The sequence below is a fragment of the Chrysemys picta genome, chromosome 2 (assembly GCF_011386835.1).
Source record: "Chrysemys picta bellii isolate R12L10 chromosome 2, ASM1138683v2, whole genome shotgun sequence".
Classification (NCBI taxonomy): Eukaryota; Metazoa; Chordata; order Testudines; family Emydidae; genus Chrysemys; species Chrysemys picta.
Window position 1 is genome coordinate 39,308,379 of NC_088792.1, and position 18,537 is coordinate 39,326,915.

Consider the following 18,537-nt stretch of genomic DNA (forward strand, 5'->3'; position numbering starts at 1 on the left):
ACTATGTACAGAATAGTTTTTGCCTTTTGTTTCATAATAAATGTTATTTATATAACCCTTTTGCTGATTTTTAAGTGTTACATAAACAGGACAGGTGAAATATTATCATGTAAAGCAACCATAAACACATGAGAAGACCTAGGTTTACAATTTATGATTAAAACTCTAATATCTACACAATATACATAGACATAAAATGTAAAAACTTAAATATCTTAGAAACAGTAGCCAGTTGTTTTAATTGTCATATTTGAATTCAGCACATCAAAATACATAATAAATAGCACATTTTATCTCTGAAGCAGATGACTTCTCAAAAATTGTAGACCAGTGTTTTCTTTCCTTTCAGATCTTAGTTGGTGAGGTTCTTTTGCCTGTGATTTTTTTGTGAACCAGCTGTCACAATCCTACCTTTAAAGACTTTACATTGTGGTGCCATTATTTATACAGTTACTCATGTTATACATTTTAATCATTTGCATCCATCCAGCTTTTTAACTGCTCTATCCTGAATTCCAAGACCTTTATTTTTTAGAAGTGGCTCCTTGGCAAAACTATGAAGCTTCTCAGAGAACCTGGAAAAGAGATTTGCAGATGGTCATAGAGCTGATCAGGCATACTGTGCATTGTAACAGAGAGTCGTGCCCAGTTTACTGCATGATGCAGAGCAGGGACAGGATCTCCCACTGGTCGAACAGTTGGTAGCAGTGGAACCATCTTTACCCTGTGTAATTACCATATGACAAATCTGAGGGCTTCTGTAGTGGTCAAATTACTTGGCACTGAAGCAAATTTTTTTTTGTTTTTTGCATTGAGGAACTTTTTGTTCTAACAGATCTAAATGCATAATTATCGCACTTTAAAGTAAAACTGTAATGAGGTTGCTCATAACTTAGAGGACTTTTTGGAAGAATTGCAAAATTCTGAGGGTATTTTAATGTTACCTACTGGAATGTATTTTATTTACTTCTGATTATGGAAGGCAGTATTCAAAAACAATCAGCTTAATTCACTGTAGTTCCCTGAGTCTTTTCTGTGCTGGTCTTTTCCTTTACTACTAACAAAAGATGTGTATGGAGTTTGTTTCTATAGCTGCTTTCTACAGATTCAAACACTAGAAGTTGCTTTATGGGCTTTATTTCCCTTTTTTTTTTATTAGTCGCTGCGAATTTTTCTCCTCTTGCTCCAGATCCTTCTTTCATTGTCTTTCTATTACTGATCTTACTGGCAAACAGAAGAGTGGGTGCATGGATGGAAGGATTAAGCTTATTGGGACTAAAATAGGCTTTCTAAGGGTTGACTAATTTTGAGGTGGGGGTAGACTGAAGGATTAACTTCAGGGTCTAATCATATTCAGAATGCTCCACTGATGATAAAGAGGATGATGACCTGCTATGCTGTGTTTTTGTTTTGCTTTTTTTGTTTGTTTGTTTTTAGAATTGCCATTCTGTTTGCAGAGCTGTTAATTAATAAAGAGCTGTCTTTCTGCTACTGGAAGTGATTTTTGTGTTAAAGATAAATGCAGAAATGTATACCACTGGTGAAAGATCAGTAGCTTTTTGGTCTCAGAATTTTTAGTGTATTTTCCACAGTGCACGTGGGGGAAAAAAAAAAAGAGAGAGAGAGAGAAAACAGGAAGGGAAGTAATTTTTACAGATGAAAAAGGTCATTTCTATGGAAATAGATGGCTTTGATGAAAAATGGCAAAACTTACCTGAAAAATAATGAATTCTTGACTGAAAAAGTGCACAATATTATACCATTTTTCCAGGATATGATTTTAGGTACAGAAGAATAGGTCTCCACACTGACCGCAGAGTGAAAATCCAGAATGGTTAAACAAAATCCTCTACTTGGGTCTATTGAAGACGTGGCCAGAACCATGAATCATAGAAATTTGATTTGGAAAAAAATCTATTAGATCACCTAGTCTTTCCCTGGGGACCAGCTTAAGCGTTATTCCTCACTGTGTATTTTCACTTTAAACTATTTCTTTTAAAATTGTTTTTGAAAGCTTTGTTTCTATTTTTTTATGTCACAACCATTGATTCCTAGAAACTATCCAGCATGGTGCTAAGTACTCCTGTAAGGTACATGAGGGCACTCTGCACCTTGGGAGACTGCACTGCATTATGCAGTAAAGTTCATGATAATATATATGCACCAAAGAGTATGGATCCTTTAATATTTCATGTTGTCTGGACATTGGTTGAGTTTTTTGGGTTGTTTTACATTTACAAAAACCAGCATTTGAGAGCAACAATTTGTACAGCTGTGATGTTAATGAAACTTAAGCGTATGATACTATTTTGTGATTCTTGTGATTTAAAACTAATTTTTGAAAATTGATTGCAATACCCCAGTGTAATACATATGCTGCTATTGCACCAACATTTGAATTCATTTTTTTAAATTTTTACAGAGATTTTTTCGAAAGCTATATTTAGTTACCTTTAATCCTTGTGAAGATTTATATATTAGTGGATATAATTGATAATCAAATAAAACTATAGCTCCAATTTGATGTCAACTAATTCAAAATGATGAAGGGCATAGTGCAAATTCCATGATTCTCTCTATTTTCTTTTTGCTGTTCCATAATATGAAAAAAGTCACTTCAGGTTAACTGCTGGTGTATTTGGAATACAGGGAAATATTATTGCACACCATCTATAGTTTTTCTGTTTAAACATATTATCATAGACAGGGTTGGTAGCACCACCCATCATTAAGGTTGGCTAACACTTCCTATTATAAGACCCCGGTTTCAGTTGCTTATAATTTTGCAAAACTTGAAGGAAATGTTGTCCATAGGATTCCTTATCTACTGAATGTATTGAAGGTGTGTAAGGAATGAGGCAGGGTTTGCAGGAAGAGAAAGGATGGTTTCATGGTTAGAGTAGTTGAATGCTGACCTGGAAGAACTGGATTCTATTCCTGCCTCTGCCTTTCCACATAATGCTGAACAAGTCATTTAAACCAGACTTTTCACAAGTGGTAGATAATTGTGTGTTCCTCATTTTCTGGGTGCCAAACTTGAGACCCTGGGGGTCTGATTGCAGAAGTGCTGAGCAACGAAAAAGTTAGTGGGAGCTGTGCTTGTATGTAATATTCTTTTAATACTTGCACAGTTTTTGTGTGTAATTTGTATTCAGAATGGGGAGGAGAATGATGAACCCCATTATAAAGAGAGAATTGGAACATGAAACATTGTTATATGAACCCCCATTTAACCTCTGCTAAATTTTGTTTTTAATTACAAAAGCATGTCTGAACGTAGTCAGTGTTTCATGGTCCTTGCGTGACATCTTTGTTGGCAATCTTCAGCAGAGGCAACTGGTATAAGGATGAAATGGGCATGAAGACTGATCTTCTCACTCCTACAGTATAGGAGGCACGGGGGTGGAACAGTAGGGAAACTTGCTCAACTGCTGCCCTGTTTTCTGTGGATAAAGAGAAGAATTCACCCTCTAAGCCTATCACGAGTACTTAAAAAAAAAAATCTTAGTCTGTGTTATTACTAATAGTACGTTGTGAAAATAACTATTCTTCTGTATTTTCTATTCCTTAGGTTAAATACAAAAGAGACTTTGAAGAAAGCAAAGGAAGAGGGTTCAGCATTGTGACTGACACACCTGAATTACAAAGACTGAAAAGGACTCAGGAACAAATTAGTAATGTATGTGACTATCTCCTCCAATGATAGCAGATCAGATATAGTACACAAGAAAAGGCATGATTGTAGGTTTGTGATGTTTCTGATGGAGTCTGTGAAAGTGAAGAAAATGAATTTGATGACTGATTTGTGTGTCAGGTTCTGAAATGTGTGTAACCTTATACCATACACTTACACAGCACATTGGCAGGTGTGTTCACCTCTCCAGTTTCCATCAAAGGTGTTTGTAGTATTTGCTATACTACAAAGGTTTATGCATTTTCCTTTTTTATTTAAAATTGTTTGTAAATAATATTTATATTGTTTGATATATATTCCTCTACAGGAGTTCTCAAAATAAGCATAGCTTGCAAAATAAAATTCTAAAATAAAATAAAACACTAACATTTAATTTTAGAAAGAAAATACCAGGAAAATGGCATCTAGATAAGAAAAGAGGTACAAATGCTAGCAATGGAAAAGCATTGTCATGCATTAATTTATACCAATATTAATACTGAATAACACCTTTGACATGGAGTGGGATTTTCAAAAATGGAACTTATCCTCAAAAGCACTATGGTGATTTTGAAAATTCCACCCTAACTATTTTATATATTCCTACACTGGACATTTAGCTGACTGCACAAAGATGGAGAATTGTTATAGACCATAATATACATGTCCAGTGGATATTATGTAGAATAAAATTCAACATTGCCTTTAGCTTTACCCAGCTTCAGTTCTAATGGGTATTCTGACTTTGAGCTAGGCTCTGTAAGCTATTTTTGTAAGTTCTTTATTCTTTCCTTTGTTTTAGCCATAAAAAAAGTAGTTGCACAAAACGAGAGAGACACACTGGTGAAAAGTGTTTTCAGAAAAGGATCTTGACCTTTACCAACTTGCAAGAAAATATTTCTTGAGTGGAATGAAGGGTTTCTCTGCGGGCATGGGACCTTGTTGCTTAATTAACTATACTGTCTGGCTCTTGCACCCAACACATTTGCATTTCTTTTGAGACCAAGCAAATTTGGTTTTGGTAAGAAATATTTTATTTCCTAGATTCCTTTTTCTATGCAGGGGAGTAGGTGTAAAGCATGGATGTTCAACTCCCATCTTTCCATACCTGAAAAAAGATGTCGTATGTCAATGAAGATTTTTCTTCTTCTCTTGCTATATAAATGATATCTGGACTTGAAGTCAAAGGACTTTATTAGAATTAATCTTTAAGGGTAAAGCAGAATTAAAAAAAAATTGGTAAATGAAGTTCAGTTTCAATTATGCCTATCCTAAACCCCTTTAGATTTATCATACTACTTTGTGAGTAAATCTAATAATTAGATTTAAACTGTGTTTTATGTAGTATTATCCTTCTACAGAGTAACTTCTGTGTTTAATAGTTTATAAATGTACTTCACGGTTAGATTAAGAATCTCATTAAGATTTTAACTGGTTGAAAGGTAAGCTCTTTTATATTTTTTAAAATTTGTCACTTTTAATATATAGCAAAATATAAAACTTACTAATCTTTTTTTTAATTTTTAGTTGTGCATTGATTTTTCTCTTCCCTCCTCCCCATAACTACTGGACACTTCTCAAAGATTGTCTTTGAAATGAAATTGTAACAACTTCACGGCAGGGGTAAGTTAGCACAGTTATGTGCATACCTATCACAAATATACATAATATTATGTTATCAATATGTTAGATGTAATACAGTAGAAACAGATTTTTAAATATTCTTTTGTCTTGATATTAAGTCCTGCAGCACTCACAAAAATTCTCATAGTGCTCTGTCTTTCATAATGCATGAAAGATTCTTTTGTGCTATAGTGAAATATAACTGTAAAGGGGAAAAAAAATAGATGGGGGTTAAAAAAAGAGTTATAAAAGGGATGGTCATAATACTGTTCTTTTGTTAGCAAAAACCCAGACACTGAAGTGCCTAGATCAGACAAGTACTAATGGAATGTGAAGTATGATTGGTATAGCTGGATCAGGATGAAATTTCTCAGAAATGAGTGAAATTTGCTCTGTGTCCTCAGACCGTTGTGTGAATTAATGGCCGAATCCTGCAAGGTGTGCCGTATATTTCCCGACTTCAGTGGGATTGGAGCAGCCTTCACAAGGTACCTAGCACCTTTGAGGCCCCATAGCAACAAATTTAATAGCTTGTTAGTATGTTGGCATGACAGTCACAAACCAAGCATTCTAGTCTAGATTGGTATAGGAGAGTTAAATAAATTAAGTAGGTCTCTTAATGACAAGTTTGAGATATTTTGGGCAACCTTTTCATGGATGGATGAGCATTTTAAATTGCCTGTACATTTTCCAATTTGTATGGAGCGATTTAAGATGCTCTTAAATTCATTTTGTTCAATATTTGAAACATAAAAATTCACATCCACGCTGCTGCAAAGGATGTCACTGATTTGTGGCATCAAATGGGCATATAATACGCACACAGAAATCTCAAATTGTGTGTGCAGTGAAATGCATTTATTTTGTTAGAGATCGGGGCCATTGTTTTTGTCCTTGTAAACTATGAGGGATAATTTTCAAAACTGTCAAATATTCTGAAAATTAAAAACATTTAACTTCAAAATCCAATAACACTGGTGAATTTTATCAAGGAAAATGAGAAGGTAGCAAAATGGCCATAATAATTTTGCAAAGGCTCTATTGCTACACATGCAGTTTTGAAGGGAGGGGAAGAAGCTGTGTCTGTAAATCTGATAAGGGAATTCATAGATTCTAGGACTGGAAGGGACCTCGAGAGGTCATCGAGTCCAGTCCCCTGCCCGCATGGCAGGACCAAATACTGTCTAGACCATCCCTGATAGACATTTATCTAACCTACTCTTAAATATCTCCAGAGATGGAGATTCCACAACCTCCCTAGGCAATTTATTCCAGTGTTTAACCACCCTGACAGTTAGGAACTTTTTCCTAATGTCCAACCTAGACCTCCCTTGCTGCACTTTAAACCCATTGCTTCTGGTTCTATCCTTAGAGGCTAAGGTGAACAAGTTTTCTCCCTCCTCCTTATGACACCCTTTTAAATACCTGAAAACTGCTATCATGTCCCCTCGGTCTTCTCTTTTCCAAACTAAACAAACCCAATTCTTTCAGCCTTCCTTCATAGGTCATGTTCTCAAGACCTTTAATCATTCTTGTTGCTCTTCTCTGGACCCTTTCCAATTTCTCCACATCTTTTTAAAAATGCGATGCCTAGAACTGGACACAATACTCCAGCTGAGGCCTAACCAGAGCAGAGTAGAGCAGAAGAATGACTTCTCGTGTCTTGCTCACAACACACCTGTTAATACATCCCAGAATCATGTTTGCTTTTTTTGCAAGAGCACCACACTGTTGACTCATATTTAGCTTGTGGTCCACTATAACCCCTAGATCCCTTTCTGCCGTACTCCTTCCTAGACAGTCTCTTCCCATTCTGTATGTGTGAAACTGATTTTTTTCTTCTTAAGTGGAGCACTTTGCATTTGTCTTTGTTAAACTTCATCCTGTTTACCTCAGACCATTTCTCCAATTTGTCCAGATCATTTTGAATTATGACCCTGTCCTCCAAAGCAGTTGCAATCCCTCCCAGTTTGGTATCATCCGCAAACTTAATAAGCGTACTTTCTATGCCAATATCTAAGTCGTTGATGAAGATATTGAACAGAGCCGGTCCCAAAACAGACCCCTGCGGTACCCCACTCGTTATGCCTTTCCAGCAGGATTGGGAACCATTAATAACAACTCTGAGTACGGTTATCCAGCCAGTTATGCACCCACCTTATAGTAGCCCCATCTAAATTGTATTTGCCTAGTTTATTGATAAGAATATCATGCGAGACCGTATCAAATGCCTTACTAAAGTCTAGGTATACCACATCCACAGCTTCACCCTTATCCACAAGGCTCGTTATCCTATCAAAGAAAGCTATCAGATTGGTTTGACATGATTGTTCTTTATAAATCCATGCTGGCTGTTCCTTATCACCTTACCACCTTCCACGTGTTTGCAGATGATTTCCTTAATTACTTGCTCCATTATCTTCCCTGGCACAGAAGTTAAACTAACTGGTCTGTAGTTTCCTGGGTTGTTTTTATTTCCCTTTTTATAGATGGGCACTATATTTGCCCTTTTCCAGTCTTCTGAAATCTCTCCCGTCTCCCATGATTTTCCAAAGATAATAGCTAGAGACTCAGATACTTCCTCTATTAGCTCTTTGAGTATTCTAGGATGCATTTCATCAGGCCCTGGTGACTTGCAGGCATCTAACTTTTGTAAGTGATTTTTAACTTGTTTTTTTTTATTTTATCTGCTAAACCTACTCCCTTCCCATTAGCATTCACTATGTTAGGCATTCCTTCAGACTTCTCGGTGAAGACCGAAACAAAGAAGTCATTAAGCATCTCTGCCATTTCCAAGTTTCCTGATACTGTTTCTCCCACTAAGCAGTGGGCCTACCCTGTCTTTGGTCTTCCTCTTTCTTCTAATGTATTGATAAAAAGTCTTCTTGTTTCCCTTTATTCCTGTAGCTAGTTTGAGCTCATTTTGTGCCTTTGCCTTTCTAATCTTGCCCCTGCATTCCTGTGTTGTTTGCCTATATTCATCCTTTGTAATCTGTCCTAGTTTCCATTTTTTATACGACTCCTTTTTATTTTTTAGATCATGCAAGATCTCGTGGTTAAGCCAACGTGGTCTTTTGCCACATTTTCTCTTTTTCCTAACCAGGGGAATAACTTGCTTTTGGGCCCTTAATAGCGTCCCTTTGAAAAACTGCCAACTCTCCTCAGTTGTTTTTCCCCTCAGTCTTGATTCCCATGGGACCTTACCTATCAGCTCTCTGAGCTTACCAAAATCTGCCTTCCTGAAATCCATTGTCTCTATTTTGCTGTTCTCCCTTCTACCCTTCCTTAGAATTGCAAACTCTATGATTTCTTGATCACTTTCACCCAGGCTGCCTTCTACTTTCAAATTCTCAACAAGTTCCTCCCTATTTGTTAAAAATCAAGTCTAGAACAGCTTCCCCCCTAGTAGCTTTTTCAACCTTCTGAAATAAAAAGTTGTCTGCAATGCAGTCCAAGAATTTATTGGATAGTCTGTGCCCGGCTGTGTTATTTTCCCAACATATATCCGGATAGTTGAAGTCCCCCCATCACCACCAAATCTTGGGCTTTGGATGATTTTGTTAGTTGCTTAAAAAAAAAAGCCTCATCCGCCTCTTCCACCTGGTTAGGTAGCCTGTAGTAGACTCCTAGCATGACATCTTCCTTGTTTTTTACCCCTTTTAGCCTAACCCAGAGACTCTCAACACTTTCGTCTCTTATGTCTATCTCTACCTCAGTCCAAGTGTGTACATTTTTAATATATAAGGCAACACCTCCTCCCTTTTTCCCCTGTCTATCCTTCCTGAGCAAGCTGTACCCATCCACACCAACATTCCAATCGTGTATTATCCCACCAAGTTTCAGTGATGCCAACAATGTCATAGTTGTATTTATTTATTAGCACTTCCAGCTCTTCCTGCTTATTCCCCATACTTCTCGCATTTGTATATAGGCATCTAAGATACTGGTTTGATCTTTCCTCCCAGTTTTGTCCTGACCCTCCTTTCTCTCTGCCAATATAGCCCACACTCCCTCTCGTTTCCGACCCATCTCCCAGGTCTCCATGTTCCCCACTTACCTGTGGGCTTTGCTCACCTGTCCCCGTCGAACCTAGTTTAAAGCCCTCCTCACTAGGTTAGCCAGTCTGTGTCCAAATAGGGTCTTTCCCCACCTCAAAAGGTGAACACCATCTCTGCCTAGCAGTCCTTCCTCGAATAGCATCCCTTGGTCTAGGAAGCCAAAGCCCCCTGGCGACACCATCTTCGCAGCCAGGCATTCACGTCCATGATGCATCTGTTTCTGCCCGGGCCCCTACCTTTGACAGGAAGAATCGAAGAGACTACCACCTGCGCTCCAAACGCCTTCACCCTTACTCCCAGAGCCCTGTAGTCACTCTTGATCCGCTCAGTGTCACACTGCGCAGTATCATTTGTGCCCACATGGATGAGTAGCATGGGGTAGTAGTCAGAGGGCTGGATAAGCCTCGACAATGCCTCCGTAACGTCTCTGATATGGGCTCCCGGCAGGCAGCATACCTCCCGAGATGAAATGTCAGGGTGACAGATGGGCGCCTCCGTCCCCCTCAGCAGAGAGTCTCCGACCACCACTACCCTACGTTTCCTATTCGCAGTGGTGGCAGCAGACCTCCCAGCCTTAGGGGTACGAGGCTTCTCCTCCTTTACTGTAGGGGGTGATTCCTGCTTTCCTGTATCAAGAAGAGCATAACGGTTACCTATTACCACGGCGGGAGGGTTCGGAGCAGCGGTGGAGCACTGCCTGCTGCCAGAAGTAACCAGCTGCTAGTGTCCACCCTGAGCCATCTCCTCCTCCACCAGTTGTGTATCAGCAGTCCTGCGTACTGGAACAGCTACCTCAGCTGTCTCCACATGGACACTGTCGAGGAATTGCTCGTGGATTCAGATGCGCCTCAACCTAGCCACCTCCTCCTGTAGCTCTCCCACCTGCTGCCTGAGAGATTCCACCAGCAGGCATCTCTCACATTGGATGGTCCCCCCAGCCTGGATATCAATAAGTGGAAATTGCAAGCTACAGTCTCTGCAAAACCACACCAGGATCTGGGTAGAAGCATCCATGCTCAGGCACTCTGTCTGGCTACAGGCACAGGTGGAGGAGACAGAAGCAGTGCTGGCACAGGTGTTGCGGGTCTTCCTAACCATCGTAAGCCTCCCTCTGTCAAACTTCCATCTGCAGCCCCCTGTCCGCCCAAAAGGGTGCTGTATTGCTCCTCCTTCACCTGGAGAACTCCCTTGCGAAACTCCCTGTTAGCAGCCCCTGTTCGCTCTTTTTTCCTTTAGCTATGTTCACATAGCTAGAGGAAAAAAGAGCAACACCATTTAATAAAATGTTAAGCAGCCTTAATGGGAACTGAGGACTCGCAACAACTTGCAGGAATGCCTCTAGCTTAGTGCCATTAGTCTTTTATCTCTGGAGATCAGGTTGGAACCTCATTTATGTCATATGAAATAAGTTGTTTGTTCTCAACTTAGTTCTTGGTAAATTATTTCAAATTTAAAATCAAACATCTCTACAGTTTGGTTAAATGGGCAATTTCTGTTAAGAAGAAGCCAGGAGCTGGATGTCAAGTTCCCGCTGGCTTTGCTGGATAAGCATGATGGTGTATGGAATCTTGCGTAGTGTATGCCTGCCTTGGATCGAGTTGGTATTACCTAATCTTTCCTCAGTATAAGCATTTGATAATGAATTTAGTTCATGTAGGAACAGAAAAAGCACACATCTACTGCCTTCTTTGTCCAGAGACCTGGGAAAATGTATTCATTTACTTATTTTATATATATATATATATATATATATATATATATATATATATATATATACACACACACACACACACAGTGTTCTCCTTCCTGACAATATGCAAGATGTTGGGGGAAAGAAGGATGGGGGTCATGTTAAAAAGTGAGCTCTAAAAAATGGCTTTAATTTACTCTGCTAAATCTGAAAACAGAAAAACCAAAAAATAGCCTAATGTACCAAGAAGTAAATTAACACAGTCTCTTTGCCCAGTTATATGAAAACAACAACACTTTAAACCTCTAGGGATGATTGAATTCTGATGTGACTATTCAATTTCATTAGAAAATTTTTTGGTTTATAGTACATTGTTTTCGTTTCAATGGAAATCTGGTAATATAAGCTCCCCCAAAACAAAGTGCATGAATTCATATCCTAAGGGTAACTTTTTTTGTTTTGTCTTAGGCAAATTGTTGCACATTTTTAATTAGTAGGGGTCACAATCTACCCTCAACTACATCCATGCAACTCCACCGGGCTGTAACTGATGACAAAACTTGCTCCTAAATATGAATGCTCTAAATACGAATGCTCTAAATACCAATTTTCAGACAAAAGACCTATGGGATAAAGGAGGATTACTCTCTCAGATGTGACACAAACGTGTTTTCACACAGTATCTAAAGAAAAACTCCTGTTGCTGGCTTCTGTGTTTGTGCTATGCACATCTCAGATTAGAGCTCGGCCCTAATTGTATGTTTGAGTAACAATTTCATATTTGGAACTTACAGGCACATTTGCTTGCCCTGTTTACTTGCTCTAATATAAACTGCACTTTCAAATTACCAAAACAGATTGTAACGAAAATTGGCAGGAGAAGTTGTTAACATCAAGCCCAGGAACACCATTTGTAGGCTACAAGCGTAAAGCTTGAAGACTTTAGTTTAAAGGGTGGTTGGTTGGTTTCAGAGGGGGAGAGGAACTGAATGAAAAAGAAGGAGCAAAATTGACAGGTTCATGAATGTCAACATTTCACACAACTAACTCAAGTGCTAGAGTAATCTGTGGTGTGCCAATAAGTAGACAGGAAAAGCATGTAGAATCACACCGAAAAAGAGTGAGCATTATTAGATGCATAATTGGGTTTAACATTGCCTAACCAAGTGGCTGATATTTTTATCTGCTTAATCTTCTCCTTCCAAACATGATAATTTTCATCTCTCATCTGGAAGTCCTACATTAAATTTAACCAGTGCCAAAACCCATTTATATCAGTGTGCATAATTAGAATTGAGCCAGATGAAAAATGTAGTTGTTGACATCAAAAATATTCCATACATGCTCACCAGTTTCTGAACTGCATGGAAATATTGGGCTTGGAGGACTCCATCTTGCAAGGTGGTGATTGCCTTCAGGTCCCCTTAACACCACTAGCAATTAAGTGCGCTAAGCAACTCCCAGAACTGCTCATTATCTTATTGGACTGAGTCCAGAGTGTACAAAACCTCAGTTAAAGTAAATTACATGCAACACATTTAATTATTTTCCTACCATTTTACATCAGCTTAGAGACTTAGAGGATAAAAGGGTCTTTCTTCCTGTTAATACATACATACACACTATCGATCAGTAATGTCCAAACTCATCCCTTTTGGACTTTGTTGTACTTAAGTGAGCAATAAGCTGGAGCGCTCTGCTTTCTCCAGAGGCTATGGCTTATCTCAGCGAGAACCTTCCGATATTCAAATCTTATACTCCTGTGGTGGAGCTGATAGAATCCAGTTGACCTGTCATCATAGTATAGGGTTACCATATGTCCGGATTTTCCCAGACATGTCTGGCTTTTTGGGCCTCAAATCCCGTCCAGGAGGAAATTCCCAAAAAGCCAGACATATCCGGGAAAATAGGGAGGGCGGGCGGGCCCGGCAGTGCTGGGCCAGGTGGGGCCGGGGGCCAGCGGTGCCGGGAGGGCCGGGGCCGCTCGGCCGGACTGGGCCGCCCTGCTCCAGCCCCAGCCCCAGCTTACCTGCTGCCTCCCTGTTTCAGGCTTCCTGCAAACATTTCATTCGCGGGAAGCAGGGGAGGGGGTGGAGCATTCAGGGGGGGCGGGACTTTGGGGAAGGGGCGGAGTTGGGGCAGGGAAGGGAAGGGGCAGAGCACCCATGGAGTGTCCTCCTTTTTTTTAAGATTAAAATATGGTAACCTTATCACAGTAAGAAGGCAGAAATAATTCTGCCTCCATCAGCAGGGTCCTGGCACATGACATGAAAGTGACTCAGCAAAAGAGCCAATTACTCCTCTCTGTGACTGTGAATATTTATTGTGAACAGGTTCCAAAAATTTGTAGCATGGATAAAAAGAAAAATCTGGAAAGTGACTAAACACATGATTCAGGACTGGAGATGCAGGGAAAAACACAATTTAAATAATATATGTTAAATAGAATGTATTAAATAAGCATTTGGAAAACTTCAAGAATGTGTTTTAGAATGTATAAAATTCCAGCATATAAAACAAAGTTTTGATGTATAGTCCATCAAAAACCCATTCTAAAAAAATTGTTAAGGTTGCAACAACATCAAGCACACAAAAGTTAAGAAATGCAAGAATTAAGGCTGCCTGTGAAATCTTAATCCTGCCCCCTTCTATGTATGCATTGTAATATAGTCTGTGACAAAGTTCCTCCTCTATCTTGGTGGGGATTTTGCGCTTATTGGCGGATTTTCTTGCCTCAGAGATTCACCATGTGGGTTAGGGAACAGCCCAGAGACCTTCCCCTCTGGAAGAACCCACAGTCCAGGTCAATTGGGAGGTTTGGGGGGAACCCAGGCCCGACATCTACTCCGGGTTCCAGCCCAGGGCCCTGTGGACTGCAGCTGTCTATAGTGCCTCCTGTAACAGCTGCATGACAGCTACAACTCCCTGAGCTACTTCTCCATGGCCTCCTCCAAATACCTTCCTTAGTCTCACCACAGGACCTTCCTCCTGGTGTCTGATAACACTTGTGCTCCTCTATCCTCCAGCAGCACACACTCTCAGCTCCTTGCACCTCTTGCTCCCAGCTCCTCACACCACAAACTGAAAGTGAGCTCCTTTTTAAAGCCCAGGTGCCCTGATTAACCTGCCTTAATTGATTCTAGCAGCTTCTTCTTAATTGGCTCCAGGTGTCCTAATTAGCCTGTCTGCCTTAACTGGTTCTAGCAGGTTCCTGATTACTCTAGTGCAGCCCCTGCTCTGGTCACTCAGGGAACAGAAAACTACTCATCCAGTGACCAGTATATTTGCCCTCTACCAGACTCCTGTACCCCACTGGTCTGGGTCTGTCACAAGTCTTTAATTACATGAGTGCATACTCTTTTTCCACAGTGCATAGCATGGCTGGTGTTCACTGAATGAGCCACTAATCAGTATATCCTTTTATCCTCATCACTCAATGTGTGGCCTCATCGATTATTTGCTGCATACCATCCAAATAGAGCACTGAACAGACAAGTGTTAATTCCCTCATGGGCATTTCTATAGTGCTCTCATTGTCATATTTTAAATTCATTGATGTTTGTAAATAACTATCTTCACAACATCTCATGAGATGAGTGTATAATAATCTTCATTTTATACACAGGATTTAAGCCAAAATTGTCAAAAGTGTCAACTAATTTTGGTTGATGTATCTGAGAAGCCTTGGCCTGATTTTTCAGAGTATTTATCATTATATAACAGTTTATATGTTCAGAGCACAGCTCCCATTGACTTCTGTGGTAGTTGTAAATCAGTACTTCTGCAGTTCAGGTTGGTTACTCAGAAAATTAACATTTAACAGTCACCTAGACAATTTTCAGTTTATTTGACTTGCCCAGCCCCACATAGGAATTCTGGGGCAGAGCCTTGGATACAATCCAGTCCTTTGGGGTGCCATTCAACAACTTTTCTCACAAGACTATCCTTTTTTTCCTGCCAGCTTCTGGAACAAATGAGGCAGGGGTCCTACAGAGAACAGTCTCCTTCACTACACAACCCTGATTCCTCCCCAAAGAAGGCCCATCCTGTGATCTGAAGGAGATGGGGTCCTGTGGAAAAAGTATTATGTGATCATGTAATTAAAGACTGATACTAGAATATTGTGTTCAGTTCTGGTAACCACATTTTCAAAAGGATGTAGAAAAAATGAAGCAGGTACAGAAAAGAGCCACAAAAATGATTTGATTGCTAGAGAAAATACTTTACAGTAAGAGACTTAAAGAGCTCAATCTGTTTAGCTTATCAGAAAGAAGATGGAGAGGTGACTTACAGTGTATAAGTACCTTCACAGGAAGAAAATACCAGGTACTAATGGGCTTTTTAATTTAATGGAGAAAGGCATAGCAAGAACTAATGGCTGGAAGCTGAAGACAGACAAATTCAAATTAGAAATAAGGAACAATTTTTTAAGTGAGGTTGATTACCACTTCTCTTGATAGTTTGTTCTAATAGTTAGATTCCCCATTTCTAGGTGTCCTCACTTCAAGACTGTATGCCTTTGTGGGTATGTTTTAGTCAAACACAATTTATGCTTTCTTTTTATGTATAAAAACTTAGGATCAATACAAGGTAACTGGATGAAATTTAAGGTCCTGTGACATACAGGAGGTCAGACTAGATGATCTAATGGTCTCTTCTGGTCTTAAATTCTATGCATATATGAATAAGACATGGATCATGAGCAGGGTTTGGGATCTTTAGATTCACAGTACCAGTTCCCTAACATTTGAGCTAATGGAGTAAATGGTAGCAGTACTAGGTTGTTATTTTCTATGTGGAAGGGATGGAGACACACACTTTGCTAGACAACAAAGGAATGTGGAGAATCAGGAATAATCTGTTCAATTCCAGGTTACGCACGGGAGTGTTCTCTAGTGGTTACAGAGACTTCCCACCCTTGTCCCCCCAGCCTTCCACTGTCCTCCTCCTGTTCCACCTCACCATCCTGCCCATGAGTCCTCCCCTTCTGCTATTACCCTTGCCCTTGCCCATTTCCTCACTGCTTCTCTCCTCCTCCCTCTGCTCCTCTCCCTATCAATCTCCACTTTGCTTCTATCGTCCCACCTACCCCTGGGCTCCTGCCCCCTCTCCTCCTCTTGTTCCTATCCTCTGCTCTGGTATTTTGCTCTATCCATGCTCCCACCACAGGTTCCTCTTCATCCACCTTGGCCCCACCTCCTGCCCTTGCCTTCGTGTCCTGCCTCTCACCCTTCTGTATTCAAGTCTGGTAGCTTCCTCCTTCCCCTTCATGCCACCTGGGTGCCAGCAGAAGGAATTTTGAGAACACAGGACAGGGTATCTCTCTGCTCTCAGTACCTTTGGTGCCACAGCAGCCCCCTATGTTTGGAAGAAGCAATTGCATGAAAAGTACTGCTCAGCCCCTGCACCCCTGGTTTGGAGCATGCTCAGTTGCTCTTTTGGGATGTTATGGGTATTCTGGTCAACATATTGGAGCTGTGGGATCCGGGGGGGATGAACGACCATACTCGGTAGAGATGGAATTGGGGAGCTTAATTGCCAAACTCTAGCAAATCTCTACTGAACTTGTGGAAACCGTGATTTTTCAGAGGCTTAAAACTTTAAGCAAATTTTCATGGATGGCAAAAGGCACATCCCTACACCACAGTGACCACCCCTCCCAAATTTAAACTCCCTGCTCCAAAGCATGGAGATGCTAGACCTTCTCAATGATGTAGTTTCAAGAATTTTTTTAACATGGGCAAAGGAATATATATTCTCCTAACCTCATTTTTGGAAGCAGCTGCTCTGTTTTAGCTGAAACTTTAAAAATAAAAACAAAATAAATCATCCTGAGGCAGACACCTGGAATGGAAAATGTCATCTTGAGTAGGTTAAGTTTGGAAAAGTTATAAATAACACTGCTCTACAGTCAAAATGCTTCTGAAATAAATGTAGTCAAACTTTACTAATTCTGGGTCACTGAGAACGAAAATGATGCTTAAAATTGTTGATTGGCTCTAGTTTTCAAGATATGCTATTGGGTCAGTATATACGACCCTTGACTTGGGAATGGCGGAGGAAAAGTGAGTTATAAAGGGAAGGGATCTCAATTTAAACCAGAAATGACTAAAATACATCTTTGACTGGATCTATGAATAAATCTATGACTGGGTTTGGACAGTACTTGCTTTTTAGGAAAAACAATGAATGATGCAATCTGAAGCTGCTATATGAATTGCATCATGTTATTTCTAGAAGTCATGGATGATGCAATCATAACGAAGCTTACATCACTGCTGAACAAATTGCCCTATATCAGTGTTAGAAATCATATAGTGTCGTGCTCTCTTATTTGTCAGTGTTTGATTTTGCAAAGGGACACATTTCTGTTTAGCCAAAGTGAGCAGAGATGCCTCGTACTTGTGTGAACAGTGCAGATAACTTCTGCTATGTTTGTGGTGAAGTGACTTTTGCATCCCAAAAGCGCAGTATAACCACTATGGTTAAGAAAGCCTATCACCTTTATTTTGGCTGCAAAATTGGAGATCAGGACAAGAGGTGGGCCCCACAAATATGCTGTAACACTTGTGCAACAAATCTTCGCCCAGTGGTTGAACAGGAAAAGGAAATCTATGCCTTTTGCAGTGCCAATGATTTGGAGATAGCCAACAGATCATACCAGCAATTGTTACTTCTGCATTGTGCCTCCAGTTGGGAAAGGTGTGTCAAAGAAGAAAAAGTGGATGTGCATTATCCAAACATTCCATCAGCTATACGCCCAGTACCCCACGGAGAAGGACTGCCGGTTCCTGATGCACCAGAATCCTTCTCACTTGAGTCAGACGAGGAAGAGGAAGAGGATGAAACTTCTGGTCCTGAACCATCAATGACACAGGACCCACATTTTCTCCCATCCTCCTCCTCTGAACCACACCTCATAACACAAGGTGAACTGAATGACCTTGTCAGGGATTTGGAACTACCCAAGAGTACGGCAGAGCTGTTGGGCTCCAGACTACAGCAGTGGAATCTCCTGGCAGGTGATGTTAGGGTTTCCATGTTCCGTGACAGTCAAAAGGATCTTGTCCCATTCTTCTTCTTCATGGAAGGTGATCTTGTAGCCTGCAACGACATTGATGGTGTGATGGCAGCCCTCAACATCGTTCACGATCCAGATGAGTGGAGACTGTTCATTGATTCATCGAAGACGAGTCTTAAAGCTGTTTTACTGCATAATGGCAATGTATTGCCATCAATTCCAGTTGGTCATGCAGTCCATATGAAGGAAACCTATGACAACATGAAACAACTTTTGAGGTGCATAAACTATGACCAACATCAGTGGCAGTTTTGTGGCGATTTGAAGGTTGTTGCTCTCTTGCTTGGTCTGCAGACTAGCTACACAAAGTACTGCTGTTTTCTCTGCGAATGGGATAGTCGTGCAAGAGATTCCCACTACATCAAGAAAGATTGGCCACTCCGACAGTCATTGGAGCCTGGGAGGAAAAGTG

General features: G+C 40.2%; 1 protein-coding gene across 3 annotated transcripts in view; it reads left to right on the forward strand.

Annotated features, from left to right (window-relative positions):
- NEBL (nebulette) overlaps positions 1-18,537 on the forward strand; it is a 389,302-nt gene that overhangs the window by 190,697 nt on the left and 180,068 nt on the right. For 2 of the 3 annotated variants that reach the window (XM_005302757.5, XM_042857629.2), the window contains exon 4: positions 3,572-3,679. In XM_005302757.5, the coding sequence (XP_005302814.1) occupies positions 3,572-3,679 (108 nt within the window). Of the gene's footprint in view, positions 1-3,571; positions 3,680-5,700; positions 5,785-18,537 lie in introns of those variants that run through there. The other variant, XM_065582984.1, reaches the window with a different exon arrangement.